Genomic DNA, 22,944 nt, shown 5'->3' on the forward strand with positions numbered 1-22,944 from the left:
ACCATTTAAATTGTTTGCTCCTCTCCCTGCCGATTATGTATGGTTTACACACTTAATTGGGTGTGTGATGTGATTCCATTGTATAATCTTTCTTGTAGGTTTATAGACTTCACAGTGTTTCTTATAACTCTGTGTGAAGCTCACCACTTCTCCCTTTTTGATGTTTAACAACAACAAAAAATCCCCTTATTATCCTTTCCCCTATCCTGTCATCTTCAATTCCCTCCAGTTTCATTTGTCAATCTTCTAGAACATGGACTCTTAACTGTAAAAAATAAAAATCTGTGGTTTACCACCAGGCGGTGTGCCAGATGTTTTATAAACATCTCATGTAACCTGCATGATAACACTTGGAGGTTAGTGCTGCTAATCACATGAAGATGTTACCAGCTTGCCAAGTTAATGTAGGTAGTAAGTGGAACCAGAGTACTCCTTTGTTAGTTTATTAGAGTAAACTCAAGGGACAGAGAATGTGTCTCCTATTAAACCCTGTCCTCTGTGCCTAGCCCATCACTTGGCATATGGTAATTGCTAAAAACATGCGAGGCCTTCTTTGACCTATCTCCATTTCCATCCGTCCCCGAATTTCTCACACCGTGCACCCACACACCTATGCTTTTACATAGGCACAGATGTAAGTATTGACAGGATTTGTGTTTGGCCTCCTCCCTAAAATGTGAGCTCAATGAGGGCTGGACCTTTGTCGTATTAACCACCGTGTCTCTAATGTCTAGAACAGTAACTGACGCATAGTATGTGCTCAATATAAAATAAGTCAATGAACAAATGAATCTGACTCTGTAGACTCAGATGAAACATTTGACTCATTCCCTGGCCTACACTTTTAACTTCCCTCCTTCCTGTTGTCTACTTATTTCTATTTGATTCTTTAAAAAATATCTTATTTAAAATGTACTTCATAATTTTGTATACCAACTTTAGAAGATATTAAGCTCTTCAAGGGCAGGGATTGCTTCTGCCTTTCAGATCTCTCTCTCTTTTTTTTTTTTTTTTTTTGCGGTGCTGTACCTGCTAGACTTAATATGTTGTTTTGTGAGAAGACATTCCTAATAACTGTTCCCAACTGCAATAAATGGATCTGTCTGTTGGTATCCTAGCAACCACAGTTGACTCTTTTTGTCTTAGTAAAAGATGTTAATGACCCTTACCCTCAGGCCCTTCTCCACTTGAGGAAAAAATAATGGTCAGAAACAGACATTTTAAAACTAAAGCAACTTTTGCTAAAAAGCAAAATGCTAGGAAAAGAACCCGCTGACATTTCTTAATATTTTCATAGCACCGCTCCTTAACCAAAGTAGAATTAAGATAAATTAAATTAATCTGTGCAAAACAGAATCATTCTGATAATGAAAAAAAACACTCTTCCAGTTGGGGAAAAAGAGAAAAGTATATGCACATACATTCTAAGTCAAAATGTGACTCTGTAATGCAAAATCTTTGTATAATACTCCTCAATGAATGTGTAATTAGGCAGTTTACTTTCTAAATGAGATTTATAGAAATTTGTTTGCATTTTCTTCAGCAACAATTTAACAGCAAGCTTTAGCTCAGTAGTTTGTTTCATCAGTGAATTTTTGTCTGTTGTGGATAGAAATATTTATAATAGATTTTTAAAAAGATTTCTGTATATAGTCCCCTAACTTAAAGAATTCATTTTGCTGTATTTGTGTATATATAGATAATTTTCTTTTGACTGACTTAGTATAATATCTCACAAGAAAAGGTAAATTTCAAATTATGTTTGTATCTTAATAAAATTCCTAATTATGCCTTTTTCCAGTCTGTAAGGACATGTGACAATTGTTATACAACATTTTATATAGTTTACTTGAGTTAAAACAAAATTGGAAAATAATTTTTAGTAAATGCTGATAACTTTGTACTGTTATGCTTTTAAAAAGTTTTGAATCATAGACCATGAAATTAAATGTTAGTTGATTGATACATGTTCATGTTGTATTTAATAAGCTGATTAAAACACAGTTACAGCACCTTTGTATCTACGATCTTAATTCTTTGCTTCACTCTAGTTAAACTGCTGAAATATTTAGTTAATTTTCCTTCAAAGAAATCAGAGTGTGTAAAGAGAAGATAAGGTATACTTAAATTGAAGGTTGGACAGCATATTGTTAGTTAAGTATTATGTAAAATGAATATTAGAAAATAATCCCCTAGGTGGTATGACTATAAAGTAGTCAGAAGACATTGGCCCAAGAATTACACTGGAAAATAATTTTCTTTTGTGTAGTTGCAGTTCTTTTGCAACTTATTTTTTTAAACTCAAATGAGTGATTAGAATTATTTAGCTTCTTTTTTTTTGATAAAGAAACATTTATTTTTATCATTCTGTGGTAATTTGAAATGAGTTTGCATATGTATCCTTAATCTAAAAATGTTCATTAAAAAAAAGTAAAAATCACGAGAAAATCACAGTGTAAAATTATTTTAGAAATTTTATGTTCAAATGTGGTTAAGTTTGGTCAGAAGAAAACAATTCTGGTCAGCATGGTTGGGTAATGCCCATAAAGGTGAAAGGCTGTGGAGACTTCAAATTCTATTTGCCAAAGGAGCCTAGTGATTGGAATGAGATGCCCAGAAAGGGAAGAGGTTTGTGTGTGGGCACTGTTTTGGGAGTACTTTCTGCTGTTTGGGTACTGCAGGATAAAGTGGGTTCTTTGGTTTTGGCTATGGTGATTGGAAATCTGAGTTACTGGAGTTAAAATAAAGTGAGAAAGAACTGAGAACTAGCATTCGTTGCCAGTCCTGCATCAAGGGAGTTCCAGAGTGGTTATTTCATGTAATCCTTTCTGCAACCCTGAAGAGTGGTAAATTAAACCTTTTTAACACGTGAGCGCAGTGAGGCTAAGGCAGGTTATAGTAATATATGTTCAAGGTCAGTCACTTACACATTGGCGGAAACTGGTGAATTGAAGCTCAGATTTGCCTGATTCCAAAAAAGCCCGTGTTCTTTCCATTTACCATACTGTCTCTTAAGATATTGTATTCAGTCCAAATGATTCAGTTTCTTTTCTTCTTGCTTTATGAGCATTGGCCAATTTATTGTATTTATCTGAATTTTGGATTAGTAATAGGATTGCCAGACATAGCAAACATGTATGCCCCATATATTGCATGGGCATACTTAACACTAAAAATTTAGTTATTGTTTATGTGAAATTCAAATATAACTTGGCATCCTGTCTTTTATCTGACAATGTTAACAGTCAAGAAAAAAACATTTTTTTGCGGGGGGAGAGTTTTTAAAGAGTATAGTTAAATCCAAAAAAGCTTGAACACCCTGCTACAATATTAAAGGTGTGCATGAACATATATAAAGAAAAATCTATTACAGTTAACATGTATTGGCATATGCATTTAATTTCTAATAAGAAATTTAATAGCTTGATGGGTATCCAATATGTGAAATTCAATATGTGAATTTCAGTTGTGATGGCAGTTTTGCTTTTGAATTTTTGGCTGCTGTGATGTAGGCCTTTAAGTTGAGCAGTACCTTCTGGTGAAATAAAAGAATTGGTGGTCTTGGTAAGTAAAAATACTCCAACCTCGTTAAGAACATTTTAACATTTAGAGTTAAATATTTCCATGGCTATTTAGAATTCTGCTTTTGAGAAAAGTCAGGAATGTTGTGTCGAGGAGAAAAAATTCCAGATGATTTTGGCTCTCCCTAGACTGCATTCCTTGAACAATACATGTCTAGCAGTGCCTGAGAAATGTAGGTGCTCATTAAACATCCCCTGATTCTCCATGTTTGTTAACTTTGTCTGAGGTGAGCCTGTCCTTCAAGTCTGGGCGCTTCGGAGCTCACCAATACCCTGGTAACACAAATAATTGCTAAGGCTTGTGGAACTTACTATGTTCCAGGCACTGTTCAATGTACTTTACACATATTACATCCGTTTCTCCTCACAGCAACTTTATGACAAAAATCTTATCATTACTCTCACTTCACAGATGAGAAAACTGAAGGACAAGAGGGGAGAAATGATTTCTCTGTGGCAGAGCTGAGTTTGAACCCAGGCCACCCTGCTCCAAAATCAGGCCTTATTTAATATTGCCTCTTGTGGCTAACACTTCTGAAACCACAGGCAGAGCATCTAAGAAGAAAGTCTTTCAAGTCAAATGTCATCTCTTTAAGTATTGTTAATCATAAAAAAGCTTTTATTAACTATCCTGCAAAAGTAGAAACCGTACCACACTATTTCCTATCATTTTTTCTTCTGATTTTTCCAGTCTGTTCTTACGGAAACGGATGTTTCGTCCTTAAATAGTACATCAGTAAATGAGATGATAAATGGTTCTCCTCAGTGCTGCGTTTTTTTTTTTTTTAAATAATTAGAAAGTGATTTAGAAGCTGTATTTTCCAGCTTTTAAAGTGGTTTCTTCTAGAAATATTGGTAATTTGCCCAGCCCTATCTTGTACCCTTAGAGTAAACCCTCAAAGTCACTTTTTGTTTGATTTCTAACAGTGTCTCTAATATTGTAGACACTTTTTCCACTATTTCAGACAACCACGCTCTGTTTGGGGAGGAGTCATTAGGTCTGAAATGACCTCAATTGGTGCTAGTTTTGGATGCTTATAGATGGAATCCTTAACAAGGGAGGGAAGTAACTTTAGCCCAGTTTTAGAAATTATTTTGAAGTTTTATCTCTCAGTTGCGCATATCAGGTATCAAGGTATGCAGGTCTTTTAAAGGGCATGTAGAAAAGCAATACAGTAAAGGGCCACAGTTGGATATTATACGTACACAGCTGCAGGATTAGCAAAACCCCAGCTGGTAATGCAAATGGATTCTTGTGGTATGGGATAAAATTTCCAGTGCCAGTATCTTACATGGATTAAAAAACTGCTGTATCTCAAACATGTAATGGAAGTGAGGATGATATGCTTAGAAAACCATTAGGTGACTGAGTCACCTGGAAAAAAGGTTAGATTGTTTTGGAAACCTGAGATCAAAAGCAATTTGTGGATCAGCAGGTTTATGCTTATAGAACTTTGGAAAACTTCAGCCTTGTCTTTGACTATTTCTTACCGTTTCCTGGAAACTATAATCAGTTACTAAATTTTCTTCATTTTGCTTCCCTGGTCTCTTATTTCTATTTCTGCTGTGATACTTAGCCATTTTAAAAACAGAATTATTGTAGTAGCTCGTTTCCTGTTTCTCTGCTTCCACCTTACCTTTTCAGTCTATCCTTCACACTCTTAACACAGTTATTTCTGGAAAGCACAGGTCAGAAAATATTACGCCCTTCTTCATAAGTTTTCAGTAAGAAATGAGAATGGTTTAGGAGGTTTTCAATGATCTGACCCCCCTTCTATTTCTATTTTTATTTCTCACCATATTCTCACCATGAATGCTGCAATCCACCTGTATCCAACTGCCTTCTCTTTCCTGCAGTTGACTTGTACCTTCTGTCTTAGTGACTTTTAGCTCTTCACTTTGAAACTACCACCTTTCTCCTCTATCCAGATGACTTAACTGAGATGCTCTCCTCTGGTCTTTTGGTAGGAATTTACTATTTCTTTATCCCCACAGCATTTTGCTCATGTTTCCACTGAGGAATCGGTTTTCATTTAGCTTTGCTTTATTACTTTGCTTTAATTAGATACTTAGTATATGTTTGAATGACTAAACCAGACCGCTAATGAAAACCCTTTCACAGTTTATCACGGGGGATAAAAACATGCTTAACTTATAGTACAAATGTTGGAAATAAAATATTATTCAGCAGTGTACTTGAGTTATGATAATATAATAAAGATTGTATGAAGCTCCTTTAATAAGATTGGATGTTGCAGTCTAATATTGGAAGATTCGAAGAGTGCTGGAAGAAACCTGTTGATCATTTGTTGATAGAGAATAACTTAATTACTAAAACAAAAGAGCTTTCTGTTTTTCTGAACTCTGTGTTTATTTTCAAATTTGAGAAAAACACATTAAAGTTGCTTAAGTTGCATTTTGAATGTTTATTATCAACGTTACTTATCTGAATATAAGTTTTTGACTCAACAGCTTTTCATATTTTCCTGACAGTTGATGCTTACTTAATTTTAGAGTGGAAGAGTGGAATTAATCTAGTCACTAAAAAAAAACAAACAAAACAAAACCCCCAAAAAGCACTTTATTGTAAAAGTTAAGACTGTAACCATGTAATGATGAAATGAAGGGTGTGCCTTCTTAGGTGATGGGTGTTTTAAATCATCTTAGGGCTGGTGGAACCTTTTAAAATATAATAATTATAGAAACTTAAAGATATTGGTTAAAGGTCATTGTATTAGCTTCAGAACAGATTGACCATATTAAAGCTAACAGTGTGGTGTCTTTTCCCTTTGATTTCATTTCATTTATTTCAAAGTAATAATTTGCATTTACATTCCACACTCCTTTTATCAGTCCTTTTGTCCGTACATTACATTCATCTGTCAAAAACTTATTGAAGTCTTGCTCTTGTAGGTTTTGTACCAGGTGCTAGATTCATGAAAGAATGGTTGGTTTGAAATTTGGATTATAGTGTGCTCAGGCCTGTTTCTAAAATTTGCAGTGCCTGGGGCAAAAGGACATGGAATACCATATTCCTTTTTTTTTTTGAAGTTATAAATCCACCCAATAAATTGCCTAATAAATTAGGTCCTCTTCTCCTACCTTGACAAATTCTCAGTGATCTAGGTCAACTGTGGATTTAGATTGCTCAGACTCTAGAGTTCCCGACTGAATGTGGTGGTGTGGGGAGAGTGGCCTCTCCTCTCGGACCCAGCCCTGTCTTATACCAGGAGGGGTCTTGCTTGCAGACAGCTTTACATACTACAGGCTGGAGGGGTTCCCCTTCAGGGATGACTGCTCTGATAAGAAGGATTATAGAAGGGGCCCTGGCAGGCCCTAAAAGCCAGTAGAGCTATTTGGGTACAGAATAATGGGCAGAGCAGGCTCTGACTGGGCAAATTCTTTGGCCCTGCTGCTTTATCCTAGAGAAAGGGGTGTGGTTAGAGGAAGAAGAGGGATTTCCCTTTAGAGTCCAGGACTCAGGGCTGGACGCCTCTTGCCTGGGTCTGAGGGTGGCGCTATGTATGCCCTTGAGCTACATGAAACTTTGTGCTTCTTAAATGGATCAGATTGTTTCCAAGCTATGATCAAGCATCCAAAATTTAAAAATTAAATTGTGATTTGTCAATGAACAATTACTGGGTATTTATTGTTCATATACAATGAAAATAGGCAATAGAGTTTTCATTTTTATTAGCTTTGTATTTTAGAACTTAAATTTTTTATATGATACAATAGTGGTATTGAATTTGGACTTACACCTGCTTTGTAGAACTTCTAATTGTACATTCTTTGTTTTAAATATTCCCCCACTTATTTAAAATAGCTAATAGCTGTTTTGTGGGTAGTATTGTTGTGAGAGTAAAAAAGAATAAATTGAAAGGGTCTTCTAGCCCTAGTGTGATTTCCAAGCATATTCAAGACAAAGAAAAAGACTCCAGATTGACCACTTAAGTAAATCAGTTTGGAACTCAACATTCTAAGATTATCAAATCTAGAGATAGGAATATATTTTTTAATGTCATGAATTTTATCCCATACAACTTTTCATAAACTGCTATCTTTCTGATTGGTCTCATGTTAATATACAATTATTTTACAGTAATTTATAAAAAGAAAGAGTCAATTGAATGGAAAAGGGAATACCTGATTACTCTATTGTATGAAGACAATAAAATATAATTTAATGTTATATTACTCAATATTGAAAATTGCAAGAGGCTGTCTTTCAGTTCGTTCTTTGTTAATTATGCTATATTGTAGTGATATTAGTATCTATTATAGATGAGTTTTATGGAAGACCTTTAAGTTGACATCTTTGAGCTTGTATTTCGTCCCACAGAAATGTCTTTGGCATATTTTTTGCATGAGTTTTGAAGGGCGAATGAAGTGTTCAAGGCAAAATGGGTTAATCAGTCATTGTGATTTCTCCATGAAAACTCCTGTGATAAACCGCTCTTTAAAATGGTCTTAGTTCATAACAAATTGCAACTGATGAAAATAAGTGATTGCACTTTTAAAAAAAACCTTTTTCTTATCAATCTTCATAAAGACTATTTCCTCTAAATTTGCCTTTTATGCTAGATTATTGGAGTTTTATTACTAAATTAATTTTGGAGGCATTCCGCTACTCATGGTTCTTTTCTTTATTTTAGTTAATAGCTAAATAATTAGGGGTTAGTCTTGATCTTTGTTAAAATTTAGTTAAAAGGGATATGTAATGTTTTAAAGATGATTCTAATAGAGCCAATTTAAATAATTTATTTGGTCCTTGTTGCACATATATAATAAGAGCAATATGTGTAACACATATTTGAGTTCAGCTCAGTCTTGTAAAATATATGATAGCTGTCATATATTAGATTAAGTTTTATGGTTCTACCTGATAGAATATTTTCTACCCGTGTTGCAATCTTTGTTTTCTGGTTGGTGATAATACTAATTTGCTCTAAGGTGTAGAATGAATTCTATGCAAACTGAAATTTTGGGTAGCCAATATGTTTAAGAATAGCTAAAAAAGATATTGCATTTCTGGTATAACATTTATGTGGAGTAGTGTATCTAACTGTTTAAAATAAATTGTATGCTTTTCAAAATTGTGTATTAGATGTACCTTTGTTATTTCCCTTTTTACCTGGTTTGGTTTTAGAGATAGGGAAAGGGCAATTACAGACATGATGATGATGATAGTGATGGTGATTATGATAATGATAATAGCAGCTAATACTTACTAGGTGCTGTTAGGTCCTGTGCTCAGTTCTGAGCACTTGACATTTTAAAATCAGTGCAGTTGGCATAGTCAGCAGAGACTTAGGACATCCTGTTTAAGAGTAGGTTGGATTTTCTTTGCTTCTTCCTGGGAATCTGGATGTGGGTCTTGGCTCAGTGCTCCGGGCAGGGCTCCAAGTTAGAAACCTCTGTGAAGCAAGATGAGATTGTTTGCAAACCACTATTTCATGAGATATCTTTAGACATAGTAAGTTTGTAGAAATATGCTCCGTTTGTCATAGTTTTTCTATAGGTACTGGATTTTTATTTAAACATGGAAAAGTTGAATTATCCAGGAAGCAGTCTTGGTGACAAACCAGCTTTAAAAGTGATCTAGGTCAAGGAAGTCCTATAAAGAATCTTTTACTCTGTATTCCTGTCTGGCTCATAGCTTCATGCCTGTCACATTGTAGATGCTCAGTAAATATTTGTAGAGTGAATGAATGGATTTCAGTTAAAGCAAAAGTGATAAATGCTGTTATAGCTGCAGTGCCTTTTTTAGCAGCTCATATTTGCTCTGCCAAAATGGTTTTATTGTCTTCTCTGCTCTAGCATTTTTTTTTTTTTTTTGCTGGTAAATATGGTATACATTGAATATTAATTGTAGACAAAAGAAAACCAGTTGGACCTTGTATTTTAGTCCTCTCACATGTTTGAGATTTGGAAACAATAGAGCAGTTCTTCTTGGATATATAGATACTCCCCTCCTTGTAAAATTTCCTAGATAAAAACAAGTCATGCTCAGAGGATATACTCTGCCTGCCACCAGTAGGTAGAATCGGTGGCTCCGAACAGTTTTGCCGTGGCCATTCATTGTATTGCTTATTAATCAACACTTGGGGGCATGTTTGTTGTGGGTTTTATTTCTTTTTGTTATAGCCAACTTGCAAATGTCTTTGGATAAAATTTTCATGATAGTTGAGAAGTATAGGAAAGTGAGAGAACTAAGTTAACAGCTACAATTTTCTTTTGAAAAAACTTTACATAGATGTGTACACATTTGTTATTTGATTAGTGTCCCTTTGTGCTTCCAAGCAAATGGAATATTGAACAACCATTTGGAACTAATGTCTATTTTTGGCAGAATCTTTTTCTCAGTATTATTAATATTAATGTAATTACCTTATTGCTCTGCTGCTTGCTTTTAGGTATAGTTTATACTTCTGATTTTTTTTTTTCTTAGTTTAAGTTGTTTAATGGGTAGGGAATTTTAGATGTGGCATGAGAAGATACAATTTTGATCCATTATTATGAGTACAGTACTGCCAGCTTGTTACACTGCTCAGATTTTTAAGATTAAAAAATCCTTAGGCTAGAAATAAATGATAAATAATAGAATTGGTGCTATAATTATGCTAAGTATAAAGAAACAGTTTTTGGCCTTAGTTTGTCTTTCTCATTTGATGAAATTATGCAGTTTTCAGTGTATTCAGAATTTCAATATTAGAGAGTAGCTTTTTGACTCTCATGTCCATTGAGGTTGGATTTTAACTGTAAACATTTGCTAAAATTTAAAATATCTTTATATAAATGAAACAGCTAAGGATATCCAAAGGTGATGCAATGGATTGTGACTGAGTTAAAATCAGACATATGAATCAGACATTTGTGGTTATATTTGTGTCTTGATTTAGGTTGGTTGAAGACTTTCGATGACTACTTTAGAGACAAGACTCAGTATATTTTTAATAACATGGTCGTAAAGCTGAAAGAAGACTCAAGGAGGAAATTTATGTGGTCTGAGATCTCTTACCTTTCAAAGTGGTGGGATGTAATAGATAATCAGAAGAAGGATGCTGTTAAAAGGTTTGTTTTAAAACTGTTTTTCTGAAATTTGGTAATATTAAAGATTGCACAGGGAAATGTACTAAATTTTCAAAAGGTAAAAATTCCTAGTCGTATATCTGAAACTTAAAATATTTCTTCACGTCCTTTTTTCTTGATTGGGTTCATTTCCAAAGAAGTTATTTGAAATTTTCCATTGAAATTCTTTTGTTCTAACTTTGCCCTAGATGTGGAATTACTGGGTCAAAAGGGCTTAATGTTTTAAAGGTTTTTTGAGGCATATTATCAAAGTGACCTCTGGAAAGGATGTTTTAATGTATTTTCAGTCTTTTATATAGAAGTGTACTAATTTTTCTGTCTAATTGGCCAACATTATAATTTTCTAAAACCCTGGCCAATTTGATGGTTGAAAAATATTTTAATTTGTATTTTTGATTACTAATAAGGTTGCATATTTTCACATACATACAAGCTAAGTATGTTTTGCTTGCTCATATACTTTTCTTATTTCTAAGAACAATTTATTGATTATTATTTCTAAATAATATTTTTTTCAGGTTTTCCTTTGCTTTTTAATTCTTAGTGCTTGGTATACAGAAATATATTTTTATGTAGTCAAATCCATCAATCTTTTCTTTTGGATATTGCCTTTACTATCAAATTTATAAAGATCTTTCCCAAGAGAAGGTAATTCTTTTTCCTAGTTTCATTTTTAAAAAACTGTGCACTTTTTAAAATCTGAAATTTATTTTTTATGTGTTGATTAGAGGTCCTGTTCACCATGTCCCCCCATTCCCAGGAGTTATGAATTAGCATGACATATTCTTAATCCTTGTTCCTGTGGGTGCAAACCCTTCTGTGAATAGTATCTTTGAATATGCTTAGGTGAGTCAGGATGTAGACTCATTTGTGAAGAGGACCTTCTGAAATCCTGTTTAGGTGTGCCAAACTGAATGACAAAGGACCTCAATCCGTGTGACTGGAAGCTGACAACAGTCCTGTGGTGTAGGTGCAAGGAATCAGAGCTGGTGTTCCCCTCCAGGCCATGGGCTCTAGAGGCTCCCTTGCACGCTGTGCTGTGCTGCTTCCCTAAGAAAATTAAATAGCCTATTCCTGTCTATTCATTTGAAGTGCCATCTTTTTTGTATTTTAAATATGCATTGATTTCAGAACTTTTTTACCTGTTTCATTGCCTTTTTTGTTTGACTTCCTAAGTCTGCCAGACTTCTTTGGCAAACACCACACAGTGGATTGGCTTAGCAAGAGGAATTTATTGGCTCATGGTTTGGGTGACTACATGGCCATGCTTTCTCCCCCATATCTGCAGCGTTCTGGTACTGGTTTTCTCACAACCCTTGGGGCTCCCTGGCTGATATCTGCCTCCCTTCACATGGCTAGATCCTTGGTCTCCTGCCTTTCTCTGGCTTCTCTGACTTGATCCACATTTGTTCTCTTTAAAAAGCTTCCAGTCACACGGATTGAGGTCCTTTGTCATTCAGTTTGGCCCACCTAAACAGGATTTTAGAAGGTCTTCTTCACCAATGAGTCTACATCCCAACTCACCTTAGCATATTCAAAGATACTATTCACAGATGGGTTCACACCCACAAGAACATGTCTTTGGTTGGGGTATGTAATTCAGTTCACCACACCATATATAAATGGTGTGGTATTTATTCCACAATATTTAGTTTTTTTATGGTTTGGAGGTATTTCATTAACTGACAGTACAAATCTCCCATTTCTGCCTACACTGAAAACAATTTTTAATGAGCGAGGATTTAATTTTTCAAAAGAAATATAGAATTAATTTGTTACATTCTTCCTACCCCAGCAAAGAATTCCCTTTGGATTTTGATGGAAATCGATACAACATTGAAAGGAAATTGCGGGATAATTGCTTTTCCATCATTATCTGTTGGAACATTTTTCCCCCCTGTACAGGAAGGGCTGTAAATGAGAGGGATGGACTGGGGGCTGGGGTCGGGGTGGGTTACTGGGATGAGCAGAGAGTAACTGCCACATCCAAAGGGGCTAGCCACTCTTCCACTCCAGTCATGTGCTGTCATGGGTACCAGGGTTCTTGGGATAGCCCTCCAACTTGTCAGGATAAGCTGGAATTCTAATATGTTATGTAAAATATCTTGACTTTTCAAATGTGCATGTTAGCGGCTAATTTACATACACACACACACAAACAGAATATATTGGCACATGTGAATCAGTTTCGATCCAGCTACCTCTTAGTTTGCAATCTTTTTAAAATTAAGAACTGCCTGTAAACCATGTGAAACTCTTGTTTGTTTTGTAGGTAATTCTTTGACTAAGTTTTAAGATTCAAAATATTTTTTATTTCATTACTCTTTGAGTAGAAATAATACTTTATATTTTCTAAAAAAATTGTAATTTTGCTCAAGTTAAGATTTTTAAAATTTCTCACATCTCAAGTTACTTTTGATTACTTATTACTTCTTTTGAGAGTCTGAATTTTTCTTCATCTTGGTTAGATTGGCTAACACTTTTACTTTTTTGTTAATTTTTATCCCCCAACCCAAAGAAACTATTATATTACAAGTTTTCAACTCTTGTCCTTTCTGCTTTTATCTTTACTAATTCCTTCTACCTGCTTTCATGATGCTGAATGCCTAGTTCATTTATTTTAATAAGGAGCATGTTTACATTGTGTTTGCTTTAAGTGTTATTCTAGGTTTCAAGTTTTTATGTGTAGTGCTCTCGTTTTTTTTCCCTAAAAATTCAGTAATTGTATTTATTGTTTTCTGTATTTTTAAAGACACTTATGCTTGTATAAAAGTATTGGGTGACCAGCAGGAACAAAGGCTTAGTAAAGCAGGTTGAGTTGTGATGTTTTCCTCTGCCCAAATTCTTCTAGAACTTTGTAAAGGGAAGTTAATACGGTGAGATCATTTAAGAGGAGAAAAGAGAAGCTAATCTGAGGCCAATCTGACAGTAAGAAAATATACAAGGAATTTTGATTACTTGATTGGTCTTTTAAGAAAGATCTAAAAACCAAAAGAACTGAGGGAACTACAGAGTGCAAACTTAGCCAGTTAAGAGAAAGGGTCATAAATGAGAAAGAAACGGAAGGAAATCATTCATTGAAGCTCATGGACTTCAATTATTATTGTGCGTTTAGGTACCTCTCAAAACAGAAAACTGGGCAGATACCTGTCATCTCTGTGAAGCAGTCGGAGTTATTTCTGATGCTAAGGAATCCTATATCCAGAAAACTAGAGGACATAATGAAGTCTAACTTTTTTTTTTTTTAACTAGAGAAATAGTGAGTTTACAGAACAGGTATGCATAAAGTACAGAATTCTCATATACCACCCTATTAACACCTTGCATTGGTGTGGAACATTTGTTATGATTGATGAAAGCACGTTTTTATAATTATACTATTAACTATAGTCCATGGTTTTACTTATTAGGGTTAACTGTGTTGTGCAGTCCCATGGATTTTTTTTAAAATTTTTATTCTAGTACTATTTATTACCACCTAAAATTTCCCCTTTTAACCACATTCAAATATATAATTCAGTGTTGTTAATTACATTCACAATGTTGTGCTGCCATCACCACCATCTATTACCCAAACTTTTGCATCGTCCTGAATAGAAACTCCTTTTAAGCCTTAACTTCCAATTCCCTACCCCCATCCTGTCACCTGGTAACCTATATTCTAGATTATGACTCTTTGAGTTTGTTTATTCTAATTGTTTAATATCAGTGAGATCATACATTATTTGTCCTTTTGTGTCTGATTTGTATCACTCATGTCTTCAAGGTCCATTCATGTTGTATTAAGTAGCAGAACTTCATTCCTTTTTATGGCTGAATAATATTAATATTGACCTGAGTTTGTTAGAATTATTTTCAATTTCCAAGTGCTGTTTTTTCCCAGTTATACTTTAGATATTATGGTCAGAGAATATGGACTGTCCAATTTTTATTCTTAAGAATTTTTTGAGGCTCTCTTTGTGACTTAATGTGTGCTCAATGTCAGTGGACTTTCTACTGGTACATGAAAAGAAGATGTTTGTAGGATATAGAGTTTGATGGAGATCTGCTAATTTAGTATTTTATAATGGCTGTTTTTATCTGTGTACGGTTAGGTCTGCTGTAATGCAATATAGGTGTTCCTAAAAATCACCGAGCTGTGTAATATTGTGCAATAAGAACTACAAGGCTTATGGGAAAAATGGGTTTAGGGCACAACACTAAACAGTGTCATTCATGATACATTAAAAAAAGACAAAGGAACCTAATAAACATGGTAGCACTGTTTTATATGTGTTAAATAGTTAAAGAATACATAAATACTACATATGTCAACTTACCTTGAAAAAGGCCTCAAGTCTGCTTGTGGAAGTGACTTTGGAAGGGGTATACTTGTCAGTGATTGCAAAGAGGTGGAAAGAGGGTTATCTGAAATCTGATGGAAAGTTGTACACCAGATGGGATGGGTGTGGTTGATAACACACCAGGTAGAACTGAGTAGATGTTTGAGATGTTTGTCTTGTGTATTCCTATGTGGTGATTCAGCTGGGGGCAGTTTTCTGCCTTAACCTAGTATTTCTCAAGGACAAAATTACTCATCAGCAAACATGAAATTTGTCCCCTAATATATGGATCACTTTGGGACAAATTCCTGTTTTCAAAACAAGTGTAACAAAACTGACCATATTTATTTTTTGCTATTGTTCCCACATTCCTGTCAGCTTCTTTTTATTTTGAGCTGTTTCATTATTTTTTGAAATTTAGTACATAGAGTTCATACCTGATCTTTGCTGCCCCCCCCCCCCATTTGACCTCTCTGTGCCCCAGCTCTTACATCTGGAAAATTAATCGGCTGCACCAACTCTGAAGTCAAAAACTAGTGCTCTAAGGGTCAAAACTGGCCAAAGTACTTGTTTTGTTTGGAGTCAGCGCTCCTAAAATTGAGTTTAAATTTCTTTAGGTAGAGGCTGTGCTCTCCAATTAGACACAGGTGGGCTGCAGCTCTGATCATCGTCCCAGCTTCACATATTTTCTTCTTACGGGCTAAGTGACCTTCCAAGTGTTGTCCAGCCTAGGGAGTCTATGGCTTTACTTTTAAGCACTGATGAATTAGGCATGACTCAAGCTATTACTTCTTGCCTAAGGAAAGTCTATCTATCTAGAAGAGTGAAACAGTTGATAGATCTTCAGACAGGGTCCTGGTATTATTTAGGATATTAATAACTGCTCTAATGGAGATCCCAAAGAAGAGAAGCAAGACAAGATCGCTTATCTCTCTCAATAATCTAGGTCTAAGCAGTCCAGGGCTGATAGGGTTGATCTTTACTTCTTTATTCATTCATTCATTCAGCAAGTACTTATTAGACACCTGCTATGGGGCAGGCGCAGCTAGAGTCTGGACATTCCTGGGCTGGTTATTTCTGTTTCTTCATTACACATTGTGTCTTTCATTGTTGACAGATTACCTTGTTTTTTCTTTTTATTGACTAAAATGATCACTTACTGCTCTTTCATTGTTCATTTATTTGGGTTTGCTTGATTTGTGCTTCCCTTTCTTCCTTAAGGACAGTCAATTTAGAGTGGTGGTTAAAAGGTTGGGCACTGGAGATAGGCACTTCCACATACTGTGTGACTTTTAGTAAGTTACTTCTCAGTGCCCTCAGTTTCTTTGTCATTTGGGAAGAATATTGGAACCTGTTTTAATCAGTTTTTATGAGGATTAAGTTAATGTGAGTCAAGTGCTTAGCACAATGCCTGACACATTTAAGTTTTCAATAAATATTACCTGCTTTTATTATTTTAACTTTTATTTGCCCCTTTATTTCTTTTGGACACTGTATACAGATTTTAGTTTTGAAGTTATCCTGAGAGTCTTCATCTTTTAATAGGAGAGTTTAACCATAAAAAAAAATGTTTTATTTTCTATCTTTAAAAAGCTTCCTTATATAAATATTTCATTGATAATAACCTTTTTTTCTTCCTCTGCTCAGATGCTTTTAGGATTTTTTTTTTCTAATTTATACATGAAAATCTAAAATTTCACCAAGTTATCTATCTATGTATAAATAACTTTTCATGAAATGTTCCCTCTATTGATTCAAACATTTCTTCAGCTTATGTTTTCTGCTCTTAGTAATTGATTATGCTTTTTTTTCCCCATTTAGGAATATAGGTACCAGTTATTGAGATTCTAGTCTCTTGCATGTGTGTCATCTTTAATTTCTTTGTTAATTTTACTGCATTTTGAGAATTTTTTGTTAAGGATGTTTTCCTTCCCTTCTGATGCAGTTTTCTGTTGTTATTAAGTCTGTTGTTTTACGGCTTGTATGCTTGGTTTTAACTATTTTATATTACCTTTTAGTTTTGTGTTCTTTATATGTTGCCCATAGGTTCAAGTATTATCCCCCTTTTTATTCATCCTTGAGCAAGAAGACCTGTGTCCACACCTGGGATTTGTCCCAAAACAGTTGGTATAACATACCTTGAATCCTTTCCTTTTATAACCAAATACTTGTTAAGTTTCTTTGGTCGTGGATATTAGTTAATACTGGCTGCCCAGACTCCATTCCTCCTAATTTTCTTTTGGGAAATGATATTTCACCTGCAGAAGTCAGATCTTCCTTCTTGCTGCCCTAGGTCAAACAGGCCAGCTATGACCTGAGCTCAGCTAATCAATACAGTATTTCCCAGGGCATTGAATCTTGAGAGAGTGAAGCAAGGGCAGACAAAGGGAATGAAGGAAGCAGTCATGGAGGGAGGCTGTGGGTCATTCCTCATAGCACCTGTGTATCTCGAGACTATTCCTACCCTGTGACCAGTCCTTGTGGTCCCTGCACCCGGCCCCTTAGTGTCCTCCAGCCTTTTAGTAAGCCTAGACTTTCAGCCTGCCCCCAAGTCTGTGTGCCCCGGATGGTCTCTCGATACATTTCCTCTCCAGAGTCAGTTTCTGTTGCTTGCAAACACGCAAGCTAGCTGATTCATTTCTCTTCAGCTTCCTTGCTGAAGAGCTGAATCCTGGAAGATTACCCAAACATTAGAGATCCAGCAGCTGGGGAGAGTGCCCAGGTTATAAGTAGAATTGGCTGAGGGGAAGAGAGGCATTGGGCTGTGGAAAGACCTAGAAAGGGAGTGTGCAATCTGTGGAGCTTGGTGAAGGTACTGAGACTGGGATTGGCTTTCTGCATCTAGCTTTCTTTTTGTGTGCCCTAGAAGCTAGGTAGGAGATATGGCTGTGTCTCAAGGTGCTGCTCCACTGAATGTAGGGCAGAACCCAGCCACATCTGGAAACTGGGCTTGTGCCTTCTGCTTTTGGTAGGGCAAGGCCATCCTTGGCCTCTGTTCCGGTTTGCTAATGCTGCTATTAAGCAAAATACCAGAAATGGATTGGCTTTTATAAAAGGGGTTTATTTGGTTACAAAGTTACAGTCTTAAGGCCATTAAGTGTCCAAGCTAAGGCATCAACAATAAGGTACCTTCACTGGAGAAAGGCCACCAGCATCCGAAAACCTCTGTTAGCTGGGAAGGCACGTGGCTGGTGTCTGCTAGCTCCCAGGTTGCGTTTCAAAATGGCGTTCTCCAAAATGTCTCTGTATCAGCTTCTCGGGGCAAACTCTGGGTTAGTACCTCCAAAGCATCAGCAACATTCTGCTTTCAACGGCTGTCTTCAAAATGTCTCTGTAAGTTGCAGCACCAGCTCCTTCTGTCTGAGCTTTTATAGGGCCCCAGTTAACTAATCAAGGCCCATGCTGAATGGGTGGGGCCACACCTCCATGGAAATTATCCAATCAGAGTTATCACCTACTGTTGGGTGGGTCACATCTCCATGGAAACAACCTAATCCAAAGGTTGCAACCTAGTGAACACTAATAACATCTGCCCTCACAAGATTGCGTCAAAGAATATGGCTTTTTCTGGGGGTCATAATAAATAGAAACCAGCACATTTCCCTTCTCCGTATGCTTGCATCTGGAAGCTGCCTTCTGCAGCAGTTGGTGCCTGGGCTCCTGTAAAGTGAGGTTCACTTAGTGTCCTGAGGGTAAAGAAGGGCGACAGGGATTGGTGTATTCCAAGATTGAGCCAGCCTCAGTCCTTGACCCTCTCGTTTAGGAGCTGTTGACTAGGTTCTATTCTCTGTTTATGACTTGAGACTCCATGTTGATTTTTCATTCAAGGGAGGACAAATTAATACTTGTTGAATTCTTTTAGTTTTCATCTGCACTTGTAGCTGTCAGAAATGCCACCAATTTTATGGTCTGTGGATGGCTTTCTTTTCCTGAGTATACCTGGATGCAAGTTTCTGTCTCTCTCTCTCTCTCTCTTTTTCCTATTCTGTTGGCCATTTTATTTAGGTCAATCCACGTGAAACTGCCTTTTTTTGACCACTTCTGAAGTACAAAAATGGCAGTTTTATATGATTCAACCCAAATTATAGATATGAATAGAGGATGGCAAGATGTGGAGGGGTGTGGAATGCAAATTGGAATATTTTGCTTAATCATCATCTTATTCAAATTCCTGTTGGGAGCTGCTCTTTTGGCATTGCAAATATTCTGGAATGTAGGCCTGCTCCTTAATGATATTATTTTACTTGAAGGAAAAATTGTTTTATAGCCACATTTAGGCAAATGAGTTTTGTTTCTAGTCAAGCTTTGCTAAAATTCTTTCCCTTCTAGCTATTACCATTCACTTTTATTCTGTGGAACCAGGGTAATAGCATTTTTTTCCTACTCATTTGAACATATATCCTTAGTGTTCCTTGCCCAAATATATACTTTTGTGAAAACTTAAAAACTTAGGTTTGCTCCCATTGTTTAAAATTCTGAGCCTGTAGTAAGTGACATTACTAATAGAAAAAAAAATTTTTTTTTTTGATTACTAGTGGAATGTTTATACAGTGGCTTGTTTTTCCCTTTTTGAAGACAAGTCTATGGATTAAATGTCTCTACCCAAATTTGCAGGCTAGCTATTGCAGAGCAGAACCTGTTAATTCCAGCAGAGTTCCATGTAGGCTTTCACTGTCCCTGAAGAATGTGAATTGATTGTGGGAACTTAGCAGAAACATAACTCAAATGATCCCTATAATCTATACTAGAAATGATTTGATTCTTCCCCCACTGTGGCAGCAGTATGCAGTTCTATAAGCTTTTAAAATGAAAATCTAGTTAACTAAAGGGAGAATCATGCAAACAACATCCAGATTTTAAATTTTTTTGTAATTTGAAGTAATTTAATAAATGATAGTCATGATACCCACTTCTAACACATATCCAGTGTATTAAAAAAAACTGTCTTCCATTAAATAATCAGATTTTCTGTCTAGGCTTGTTTTATTTGGAAAATAAGTGGCATGCTAATATTCTTTCTGCTTTTTAGCTTTCATATTTGAATCTTTTTTTTTTCCTAAATGCAGTTAAATACTGCATGATGTTTATAATACATCAAGATATAAGCCTTTATTCAGAATCAAGCAGCTGAAACATTAGCCTTGGCATTTTCTTTGACTCCTACCCAGCATATTCCATATTCCTTGCTTCTTTCTGGGCTTTGAGACATTGGAACTATTTTTACATTGCATCTGCTGCTGGTATTGGACCCATGCTCAATGGAGAAACTCACTGAGTTGTTGGAATCTAGAGCGGTTTGCATGGTCAAAGAGTCTTGACCAGCTCTTCTGTGAAGATCTTTTGGATATGAAATTGGGCTCCCAGTGTAAGCTGGGAGGTAAGTACTGTCAAATAGTAGAGATATTGTATATTTACCATTTCATCATTTCACCAAGAAAGCAAACTCAATCTTCCTACTATCCTCTTCCATCTTTCTTTCCAGGTGTATATTTAAGTGAAACTTCTACTCTGTTGTCACTTACTTCTTTTTATTGGAATCAGAAATATTTGAGATTACTTTCTTAAATAATAAGAATCCAAACTTACTGAGAGGCATTTTGGGTTTCCTTAGAAAAATGCACCTTTAAACTTATTGAGAGGCATTTTCAGTTTTCCTAGAAAAATGCGTCTTTAAAGTTCTTCTCCAGGCTAATTTATTATACATTTTACAGGTCAGATTTTATGACATTTTACCCAAGACTGATGTAAAATTTACAGAGCAGTGAGAAGTTACAGTATGTCTTGTGATGTTCACAGTAAATTGTGGATTTGTAGTGAGTTTAGAGTCTAAAGGTATTTAATATTTCATCAAATGAATCAAAGCAATGCACCAGTGTATAAAATAACTTTACTTCTAATAGCCAAACAGCATTGTACATTTATATTCGAAAGTATGTATTCCACCCCTATCCCCCAACCCCAGTTCATCTTGAGTGAGGCGGTTCTACTTTCCTTCCTCCTCTCATTCACTCCAACTGCTATCTTCTGTTTATATCAGGGACTTCCCAGCTGCTCTGTCCATTGGATATTTTCTCACTCCTCAGGGAGGGTTTCTTTGTAGCATTGACACTGACCACTCTATTCTTCTTTAAATTCTTTCCTCTTTTGACTTCCAGGACCCTGAGATCTTTTTCTCCTAGTTTTATTCCTGCATTGCTGAGCTTTTCTTTTTCATTGCGTCTTCTGATTTCCTCCTTTGTTTGTTCCTAAATCTCCTGGTTGTCTAGTGTGGGGAAACATTCTTTGTTCCTCCTCTTTTTGTTTGCCTGCTTGTCCACACTGCTGTTTTAATTTTCAGGCATTAGGGTTATTCCAGATCTAAGCACCAATCTAGACTTCTTTCTTCTTCCTTAGTAAATGGTAATGGTGACAGCTAGCATTTATTGAGTGCATGCTATGTGCCAGGCATGTTCTAAGCACTTAGATGTACTTATTCAGTCAATCCTCCAGTATTCCTATGAGTTAAGAATCTTTGATTTCATCTTTCTGCTGCTGAGGAAACCGAGTCAGAGGTATTAAGGAAGGTGCCAAAGGTCACTCAGTCAGTCAAGTGTGGGATCAGGACTAGAGCCAGCAGTCTTGCCCCAGAACCAGTGCTTATGACCACTGTGGTACCCTGCCTTTCAGTCTTCCATTTGTTCCACATCTTTGTCAATAAACCTTGCCTATTCTGCCTCTTTGCTATCTGGAATCAGACCCCTCATCTTATTTTATATTGTGAAAATCTCCACCTGGGTTTCCTGTTTCCAGTTGTGCACTTCTAAGTTGTCTTTCATTTCACCATCAGAAGTATTTCTAATACGTGAGACTGACCATGTTGCTGTTTGCTTTAAAATGCTTCCATGATACTTCATTGATAAAAGCTAAAGACCAATCTCCTTTGCCTGGCACATACTGGCATTTTCTCTCTGATTCCTCTCTACACCCCTGTTTCCTGTCACTTCCTGCCTCACTCCCTACTCTTAGGCTATTCTCAGGCGCGTGCTATTTCACGCTTCTTAAGAATTTGCCCATGTGTACAACTTAGATTTGTTTCCCTTTTGTGCCCTGGATAATCTCAGTCCTACTCATATTTCAAGACTCTTCTCCAAAGCCCTCATGTATTTATGCCTTCATTCATTAAAAAAGATATTTATGATGCCATGCTCCAGGGATACAAGAGTGAGCAAGACTGACCTGTCCCCGTCCTCAGGGCAGAACAGGAAAGACATGTAATTAAACAACTACTACAATAAAGTATTTTCTTCCGTGAGAGAAAGTGGGGCTCTTGGAAGGTTTCCTGAAGCAAGTGATATTTAAGCTGAAATCTGAAGGGTTAAAATTAGCCAGTTAAGAGGGAGTGGCAGAGAATGGGAAAGGTATTCTAGGTTATGAGAAGAGAATTGCAATTATGGGCAAGGGAGTAGTGAGAACATGGCATGCTCAAACTCCTGAAAGAAGGTTATTACGACTGCCACACAGGAAGGAGGTTACACGTGCAGAGGCCAAATAATGCATGGTCATCAGGGAGATGCAAATGAAAACTGCTTTTAGATACTATCTCAAACCAAACTTTACAATGGTAACATCAAAAAAACTGACAACTCCAAATGTTGGTGAGGATGTGCAGCAACTGGAAACATATATTGTTGGTGGGAATGTAAAGTGGTACAGTTATATTCTGAAAAATAATCAAAGAGTTTACCCAAGTTAAATATACACCCTGTGACCCAGCAGCTTCACTCATAGTGATTTACCCACGAGAAATGAAAACATGTTCACAAAAAGACTTGAACACACATTTTCGTAGCACACTTTTCCATAATAATTTCAAACTGAAAACAATCCAAATGTCCATCACCAAGAGAATGGATTTAATATTGTGGTTTATTCATACAGTGGAATACTCAGCAATAAAAAAAAAACATGAC

The 22,944-nt window shown here is 36.0% G+C and overlaps 1 protein-coding gene across 5 annotated transcripts in view; it reads left to right on the forward strand.

Moving 5' to 3' along the window:
- The window catches only part of MAN2A1 (mannosidase alpha class 2A member 1), a 186,683-nt gene that overhangs the window by 29,813 nt on the left and 133,926 nt on the right, over positions 1 to 22,944 (forward strand). For 4 of the 5 annotated variants that reach the window (XM_037802306.1, XM_037802302.1, XM_037802303.1 and 1 more), the window contains exon 4: positions 10,484 to 10,655. The exons of the other annotated variant lie outside the window; for it this stretch is intronic. In XM_037802306.1, coding sequence (XP_037658234.1) covers positions 10,484 to 10,655 — 172 coding nt within the window. The remainder of the gene's footprint in view (positions 1 to 10,483; positions 10,656 to 22,944) is intronic. 5 annotated transcript variants of the gene reach the window in all.

The sequence above is a fragment of the Choloepus didactylus genome, chromosome 13, assembly GCF_015220235.1.
Source record: "Choloepus didactylus isolate mChoDid1 chromosome 13, mChoDid1.pri, whole genome shotgun sequence".
NCBI lineage: Eukaryota > Metazoa > Chordata > Mammalia > Pilosa > Megalonychidae > Choloepus > Choloepus didactylus.